Genomic DNA, 9,609 nt, shown 5'->3' on the forward strand with positions numbered 1-9,609 from the left:
AAGACCTTACATAAATTATGGTTTTTTATTGGTGATTTCCAATTCTCCTCGCCAGTAACTAACACTCACTTAATGCTATTTAGATAAATCTAAACCAGCACCAAATTAGACATATCTAACTAGCTTTAAGTTGGTGTTAAGTACTGACGAGGAGGATCCGTCTATGCACCTGAAGAGTGAAGTTATTTGAAGTGGAAACAATAAGAAGGTTTCCAAAATAATATATAAAGCACTTCATTATTCATACAAAAATTTTCTCATGAAGCTCTACGTGATTGAGACGACTTTAAAGCTATTTCCTCGCTTTCTATGGAAAGTGCATGCTATGGAATCCGAATTGTGTGAGAAAAACATGTACCTACGAAGAAATGTTTTGTGAAATCGTATTTTCTTATGCAGAATATAAACGAAACGAAAATATTTCAATACCACAATCTGTATAGAAAATATGTTCGTATACCTAATCATCACTGTTCATTCAACCATTCATCCCACAGAAACCATTCTTCCATCACAAATCCTCGCCCAAGTGCTGGTAGCCTGCATCCGTCAGGCTCGGGTCAACGAGAGCTTTGCGTCGTTCAGTCGAGAGCAGCAGAACCAAATCCTTCGTCACGTCTGGTTCGAGTGTTTTATTCTACGTGTTGCCAACTGGTCCATCGACATTTCTTCAATAGTGGAAAGGTGGATTGCTCTTGGGAATCAGCTATTTTATGTTACGATAAAGAAAATGTTTACTTTCCAATCTGTTAGATGTGCCGATGAGTCGCTACGAGAGATCGTCCAACGAACGAAGGCACTTCGAGTGGATCTAATCGAAATTTCTCTACTTGAAACGATGATACTTTGCCGAAAAGGTGAGTTACGAGCTAAGAATTTCCAGGTCAAAATATTTGGGGCGAGTCATTCATTTTTTTTTTTCATTTTCTTCAAACGAATCTCAACTTAACATTAATCGTAAGAAAAAAAACATTTGCTCCTAACTCAAGGTAATAAAAACTCTTCCCTACAGAATTCGCCCTGAGTGCAAAGGAAACTCAACAACTGGAAAACACATCCGAAACGGCTCTGATCGCCCTCGGCCATTACAGCATGCAACAGATAAACGCTGTTGCTTCTCCCCCACCTGCGCCCGCAATGCTATTCGGTTTCCAAAGTCTCAGACGAACCACCACCCCGAGGGAATCACCCACACCGGAACCTTCACCACCCAACAGCAGTAGCAGCACGAGCCGGTCCGGCGGTTCTCTGGTGTCAACGTTTTTGCCCTTCTCCTGCTACCGCTTCGGAAAGCTTCTACTAGGATTGAGAGGTTTATCGATGCACTGCTACGAGGCCTCGGTACGTGCAATGTTCCGAGAGGTCGCCGGCGATGGTTTAATGGAGCACTTTGTAACCAAATTATAGAGGGCGAAAGGTTAATGTTTATGAGTGTTGAGTCCCACCCCCAGCCGAACGGACGCTGGAAATAGATAGAATATGTATAGGTAAAGTCGGAGTGGACGAGCCGGATATCACTTTTGGAACAATAACATATATTTTGCAGAAGCCACGTTTCACGCATGTAGTGCCTTGTAGAAACAACTTGCAGTGTACGAGTTCATGACATATCAAACCGAGTTCAAAAAGGGCAATAAAGCAAAAGTTTGCGAATGAAATTAAAAAAAAACAACTTTATTAATCAAAAATTAATTAAATTATTAAAAAAAATTAAAAAACAACTTTTTTAAATTCAAATTGCAGGTACTATTCGTTTCGACAATAATAAAGTATTGCATTAATTTATATTAAGAATCTACTGAATAGATTTAAATTTTTTGTTTTATTATGAAACTATATGTTTTGAGATCAGGAAAAAAAACTTTGGTCACATCGAAACGTCATTGATTACATTGATATTGAAACTGCATAGGCCCCGCCTAACCCCTTCACACAGTGGCACCTCTCTGCCGTACAAAGTTGTGACATAATTATCAAAACTGGTTTATATACCCATTCGAAGGTTTTGGTCGTTTAAAGGTAATATACATGTCAATAACAGTAGCCTCTAACATTTGATAGCAGAAATTGTTGACAAAACCAGTCAAAATCGCTAATTTTTCATCGATTGTTTCATCGAAAACAACTTGAACTCCGGACAGCCGGCTGTCGGGAGTGTTGTCGACAATGTAAAATGGACCGTAAACAATGAGTTTAAAAGTGGTATGGTGGAACCCAAGATTACCCAATACTAACTAACTCTGTCATATTATCACGTTATTTTTCCCCTTGGTCTAATACGAATCAAATTCATTTAGTTTTTCCTTCGTTTTGTAGTAGCACTTTTATGCCGTTACTCGCAAAAGTGTTCATGTTCTATGGAATTTCCTATATACATGGCGCAATCGTACGTAAAACGACCGATTGCGTCAAAGCACATGACGTACTCCCCTCCCATTTATGTCACAATTAGTCATATCTCTTCCTCCTAATAGCGTGGTAGAATTTATAAATGGTCCTTATTGGCATAATCACAAGCTTATTGAGATCCCGTAACTTGAAATTTTCCACCTCGTTCGAGTAAACGTTCCGATATTACAATGAAGATGCGAAACAGAAAAAATATAAATGCTGCGTTCCCAAACGATAATAACATCACGCACGAATCAAACACCCTCCGTTTCCAAATAGTACGTACTTATTCTGAGCTCAATATAATTAACTGATGAGTTAATGGACTAAAATTACACCATTAAATATGACAATAAAACATTTGTTCCTCGTGCTGAAATGATTGCCGCAAATTGGTAATTGGGTTTGAATTGATCATGCAAATTGTCAATTCTCCACCCTCATACATAATTCAAAAGTCTTTCACTCAGACAAGACCATGCGTATTTCCCACACGCATTAAAGACCCAGTGGATTCGTTTCCTAGTTGGTCAAATTAACACTAAACAAACAAATAAATTAGTTTGCTCAGTCTAAAGAAATGTCAGCTAGATTGGCATCAACCGGCGGATACGTGTTCCCTTACAATGACATCAAATGAAAGTACATTTAAAATTATATACGACAAAATATGTGCAATTCAGAATATAACGAAATGAAGATTGCATAATTATTTGTATTTAAAAAAAAGATCGAAAAAAATTAGTTGCATAACCAAGGTGGTTCATTTTCAAAGATAGCACTGCTGATGCATCACTGTATAAAAATTGGTGATAAGGAACGCGGACGAAAATAGCTGACCACCGCCAAAATGCGCAAGATGAACCCTATATGTCTTGAAATTACACTAAGCAGACGGAACCGTACGGAATTTGGGAGGACTGTACTGATTTTTAGAGGCATGTACGGAAAAAGTAGCTGTACAGATTTTTCCGGAATTTGTACAGAATTTTCGAGCTGGAAGTAGTGTGGAAGTAGAAGTACTCGCGGGACAATACAAATTTTTCCACAAACGGAAACAGATCAAATAACGTTGCGGACTAGTTTCTCAGAATTTAAAAATATGTGATTTATTTTGATATGATTTAAGTCGATTTTATTTTCTGAGTCTTGGGGATAGGTAAATTTTATGAATTTTTCCTAACTCAAATAAAAAATAAACCGCAATCTGTCTAACTATAAGTGTGTGAAACGATACTGAAGCCCACAGTATCGGTAGTACCCGTAAAATAAAGAAAACGAGAATCTCTCTTACTTTTTAGAGGCGCAGCACAATTCAGCTATAACGTCTAATGCAATAGTACGGATTGCCTGCTCCTTTCATTTGCACTCCATGGCTCTTTAATTAAAACACTGCTTAAGGCCAATTGCAAAATGCCGAGATTCTGATTGCGATATTGATTGTACGGTTCAGATGTGAGGCGTGGAGACATCATGATCGCGTGGGCACGAGCGTACATATGTTCGTGCTAGAGACCGCGTTTATAAATGTTTAAGTGTTAAAACGTTGATTTAATCACCGGGGCGTTTTCATGTTAGCGAGATTGCGGGCGAAGGTGTGCGTGGATGATCGCGAAGGATTCAAGTGTTTGTATGTTAACGTGTTTGATCGCGTAGACGTTTGTCGCATGTGCTAGTGAGTATGTAACTTCGTGTGTATAAATTCTATTGTATAACGGCGTAGTCAGGTAACTGGGATATTCGCGACAGTTCTTGAATATTCACGCAAACCGCGAGTCTGATGCTTAATTTTGAGTGTACGGTTCAGATACTAGATGAGAGGAAGTTTCCCCATATCACCAGAGTGCGCAGCAATAAAACTTATTCTCTATTGTACATAAGCGTCATTCATTTTTTGATAATAGTCCAACCTCTACCGAGGGTAGAGGGTTCCGGACGTAACCGATGCATGATCGCGTGAAAGCGCGAAGGCGTGATTTTGAGTGTGCGCTTCATATCTAGAAGGGAGTGACTATCACTATCATCACTATCATGGTGCCCTTAGACTTCTAATGTGTATGATTTGTTTTTGAAAGGAAGACTGAAAGTATGGACATAGGCTGCTAGAACCAAAGGGACTTTCGAATGAGATTGATTCATGATCGCGTCGGTATAGTCGCATTTGAGGCCGCGTGTATTAATTAGTAAGAACTTACATATTTACTTGATAACCGGAGTGTTTTATCACAGAGAACAGACATCCATGATCGAACAAAAATATTTAAAAAACGCGTGTAAACATTTGAATTAATATACGATAAACACTAGCGCCGCCACACCAACCTATCCAAACTATCCGTCAAATCCATTCCGGAACCGGTTCGAAATCCTGAATGGATTCAGTATGGAATCTTGCTCAAAGAAAACAACCAATTTCGACTTTATCGGTTAATGCATTTGAGCTGGAATTCATACTGGAAGTCCGAACCGGTTCCGGATTAGTTTGACTGGGAAGAGGAATAACCCGTGTCAATTCAGTCGAACTCAGCCACAAAAAACATAACGACAGTAGCGCACCTGGTTTGGATATCCCAACTACCTTCGAAACCGTTAGAGATTTTACACAAGTTGAATGCTGAAGATGGACGTCTGTTCTCTGTGGTTTATGTATGCTAGGTCGCTGGCGTAGGTATGTTCGAATCACAGCGATTGCATGTTATGAGATTTTTATTGCCGTGAAGGGCACAAGCGTTTCTATGTGAACGTGATTGATCTCTTGGGCGTTTTTATCTTGCGCATGCTAGCGTGTGTATTACTTCCAGTATTTGAATTCGTTTATGCAACCATGTAGGCGTTTGCATATTCACGCAGGTTTTCGAGTTTTTGCTCTTGTTGTCAAACTGATGTTTAATTTTGAGTGTACTAGTACATACAAGTTCCGTATTTTACAGTGAGAGCCTCCGGGCGAGGACGAAGTCCAACGTCGGAAATTCGACGTCGGATTTCCGACGTTGAATATCCAGCGTCGCAATTCCGACATCGGATTTACGACGTCCAATTTCTTACGTCGAAATTCCGACGATGAATTTCCGACGTTGTAATTCCGACAATGAATCTCCGACGACGGATTTCAGAAATTGATTTTCCTACGTCGGAATTCCGACATTGAATTTCTGAAGTCGGAATTCCAAAGTTGAATTGCAGACGTCGAATTTCCTACGTCGGAATTCTGACGTCGAATTTCCGACATAGGAATTCGGATGTCGATTTTCCGAGATTGAAATTCCACAAAATGTCGGAATTTCGACGTCGCAACATTGAATTTCCGACAATGAACTTCCGCCGTCGGAATTCCGAAGTCTGATTTCCGACGTCGAATTTCTGATGTCAGATTTCCGACGTCCAATTTCCTACCTTGGGTTTGCGACATCATATTCCAACTTTGGACTTATGAAATGTGTGCACAAATTCAAATTGATTTATAAAACACTTGCTGCTTATAACTTATAACTAAGGGAGTCATAAGCAGCAATTGTTTTAAAAATTAATTTGAAATTTGCGAAAACGTCTCAAAAGACCAAAGTTGGAATTCGATGCCGCAAACCCTTGGTGGGAAATTCGAAGTTGAAAATTCAATGTCAGAATTACGCCGTAGGAAATTCAACATAGGAAATTCGACTTCGGAATTCCAACGTCGGAAATTCGATGTTGGAAATCCAAAGCCGGAAATTCGACATTGGAAATCCAACGTCGGAAATTCGACGTTGAAAATCCAACGAAGTAAACTCAATGTCGAAAATCCGACGTCGGAAATCCGATGTCGAATTTCCAACGCCGATGTCGAGTTCCAACGTCGAATTTCCGATGTCGGAATTCCTGCGTTGAATTTCCGACGTCGAATTTCCAACGTCGGAATTTCGATGTCGAATTTCCGACGACAAATTTCCGATGTCGGAATTTCTGCGTCGGATTTCCGACGTCGAATTCTCGTCGGTGGAATTCCGATGTCGAATTTCCGACTTGGAATTTTCGACGTTGCATTTCCGTCGTCGGAATTCCGACGCGGAATTTCCCACATCCGAATTCCGACGTCGTCAAATTTGTGACGTTGGAATTCCGACATCGCATTTACAACGACGAATTACCGATGTCGGATTTCTGATCTTGGATTTCCGACATTGACTTTCCGAAGTCCGAATTTCCGAAGTCGAAGTTCCGACGTCGGAATTCCTATGTCGAATTTACTACGTCGGAGTTCCTAGGAATTCAATGTCGATAATTCGACGTCGAAAATTCAGTGTTAGAAATCTGACGTCGGAAAATCATTGACGGAAGTCCGACATCGGAAATTCATTGTAGGAATTCTGACATGGGAAATACGACGTTGCAAAATCCGATGACGGAAATTCGATGTCGGAAATCTAAAGTCGAAATTCCGACGTCGGAAATTGGACGTCGGAGATTCAATGTCGAAAATTCCGACGTCGGAAATCCGTTGTCGGAAATACGATGTCAGAATTCCGACGTCGGAAATCCTTTGTCGGAAATAAGATGTCGGAATTCCGAATTCGGAAACTCAATGCCGGAATTCCAACTTCAGAAATTCAATGTTGGAAATGCGACGTGAGAAATTCAATGTCGCAAATCCGACGACGGAATTCCTACGTCGGAAATTCGACATCGGAATTCCGACGTTGGAAATTCAACGTCTCAAAAATTTAAAGTTGGAATTCGGAATGTCGCAAACCCGAGGTGACATCGGAAATCCGACATCGAAATTTCGATGCCAGAAATTCGACGTCAGAATTCTAACGTCGGAAATATTAGTTGAGTCAGTTATAAGCAGCAAGTGTCTTAAAAATCATTTTGCACATTCCTGTTCAGTTCGTCATCGTGAAAGGACGTTTTTTTACACGCGAAAAAAGTGGTCGTTCACGGTCACCCCTTAGTTATTCGCTTCAAAAATAAGTGATCCAAAAAATTTAACTGGTGCCGAAAAAACTCTTTTGCCTGATTTTCAACGGAGAGAAATATGGCGCCGCACAGTGGTCGGAAACGCCAAAAACGTGAACTTAATTCACTAGAGTGAGGAATATTGTATGGCAAACCCCTTAAGTCTAATTTTTTTTAATATAACTTTTTTCATTGTAACTTTTCGTATAAACTATGTTCAAGACAAATGTGTAGGTATCAAAACTACATAATATTGTCGAAGACTATATGTAAAAATACTCATTCATTTCAAAGCTATTGAAGATTTTTAAATTTTTTTACTCCAACTTCAACTACGTATAAGAAAGAAAGGTGCAAACCAAAATGCACAAACAGGCACTTTTTTAATTGTTTAAACTATGCACAATAAAGCTAAGAAGGTTTGGTGCGTAGCACTCTAGAACCCTATGAATAAGGTAAGCTTACTTTATCATGTTTTTTTACTTTTTCCATACAAAATTCAGCAAAAAATTTTTTTTTTATTTTTTTACCCCAATTTTTTAAATTTTTGGTTTGATATTCAATTTCAAGTATTATCACAGACTAACAGACATAACACTATGAGGGAATTCCCTCAAAAAAAATCGATGGGACAATTTTCCTAGAACACTAGCTCCACCTTTTATTCACAGTCCCAAACACTCATTTACTGGTGGGTTACCCCTCAGGTTTGGGAACAATTTTTCACTAGTGGTCTATCCTCCATATGCTTGTTCATATGTCAGTGGCGCCATAATTTCAAATGTGGCCACAGTCCCAACTACAGATATATTTAAAATGACCGTTAAAGCGGGCGAAGCTTTGTTTTTGAGTGTTATGTCTGTTAGTCTGTGGTATTATTATACCTGAATAGTTCAGATTTTTTAAACGTGGTGGCAAAAATGTGAAGTTTTTAATATCATTGGAGATCCCAAACTAATAAATACTCAAATAGAGATGTCATAATGAATTTAATGCTCACAAAAGGATGTCATACCATTAATTACAAAATTTTACAAAAAAAATTGAAAAAAAAAATTTTTTGCTGATTTTTGTATGGAAAAAGTCAAAAAACATGATAAAGTAAGCTTATCCTATTCATAGGGTTCTAGAGTGCCACGCACCAAACCTTCTTAGCTTGATTGTGCATAGTTTAGACTGTGAAAAAAGTGCGTGATCGTGCCTTTAGGTTTGCACCTTTCTTTCTTTTACGTAGTTGAAGTTGGAGTAAAAAATGTAAAAATCTTCAATAACTTTGAAACGAATGAATATTTCTACATACCGCCTTCGACAATATTATGTAGTTTTGATACCTACACATTTTTCTTGAACATAGTTTGCATGAAAAGTCACAATTGAAAAAAGTTATATTAAAAAAAACTAGATATAAGGGGGTTGCCATAGAAAATACCTTATAACTCGATAACCTTCAGTCCTACAAGCTCAAGTTCTTCAACAATATTCTTCACTATGAGCATTTCTAAAACATTTTCTACGTCGTCAGCATAAAAAGTTAATTTTTTTTAGGTCGATCATAGTAAGCCATGCCTAATTTCAAATGTTATCAGATTGTGGGGAATATTCATACAAACAATTCTTCCAAAGACACCCTGTAAATATATTCGATGGTTTGGCCTCTAATGAATTAAGTTCACGTTTTTGGCGTTTCCGACCACTGTGCGCCGGATCCGTCGGGCGTTGACACAGGAGGGAGCTCCAAATCCCTAACACTCGAACATACCAGACATACGAATACAAGCAAAGCGACTTTTCGCCTTTCCGTGTGATTGTGAAACTATTATGGCGTTTTCGTTTTTTCTTGGTGCTACACCGGTGTAGTGCAAAGAAAGAGATAGACTGATTACACCCAAGTTTGAATGAGTGTAGCACCGACTACACCGGTGTAGTGCAGTGTCAAAAACGAATATGCCATTAGACGATGACGGAGGCAATCTACATATCAACAAGCTGTCGTTTGGGAAACTTTAGACGAAGATTGACGAATACAAGCAAAACGCCACCAACGTTCGAGCGCTGGGAAGAAACAAAGTGCTGGTCTTCTTAAAGTGCTTCCAAACAGCCAATAAGTTGCAATCTGATCAAGTGCTGCGCAAAAACAACTACAAGACCTACATTCCTCGCAACTTCGTGTCGGTAGCAGGTGTCGTAGCTGGAGTTCCAACTGATATGAGCATCGATGAAATCCAAGAGAACATCTCAAGTCAATACTCAATTTTGGCCATCAACCGACTGCATCGTAACGGCCAG

General features: G+C 39.1%; 2 protein-coding genes across 2 annotated transcripts in view; both read left to right on the forward strand.

Annotated features, from left to right (window-relative positions):
- Positions 1-766: 766 nt before the first annotated feature.
- Positions 767-1,434, forward strand: LOC131681506 (uncharacterized). The gene is made up of 2 exons (XM_058962320.1): positions 767-857; positions 1,013-1,434. The coding sequence occupies exons 1-2, from the start codon at positions 839-841 to the stop codon at positions 1,405-1,407; spliced, it is 414 nt and encodes a 137-aa protein (XP_058818303.1). The 5' UTR covers positions 767-838; the 3' UTR covers positions 1,408-1,434.
- Positions 1,435-9,280: 7,846 nt separating this feature from the next.
- Positions 9,281-9,609, forward strand: part of LOC131680698 (uncharacterized) — a 119,732-nt gene continuing 119,403 nt past the window's right edge. The window contains exons 1-2 of the mRNA XM_058961408.1: positions 9,281-9,289; positions 9,331-9,598. Of these exons, the coding sequence (XP_058817391.1) occupies positions 9,281-9,289; positions 9,331-9,598 (277 nt within the window). The remainder of the gene's footprint in view (positions 9,290-9,330; positions 9,599-9,609) is intronic.

This window comes from Topomyia yanbarensis, chromosome 2, assembly GCF_030247195.1.
Source record: "Topomyia yanbarensis strain Yona2022 chromosome 2, ASM3024719v1, whole genome shotgun sequence".
Lineage (NCBI taxonomy): Eukaryota > Metazoa > Arthropoda > Insecta > Diptera > Culicidae > Topomyia > Topomyia yanbarensis.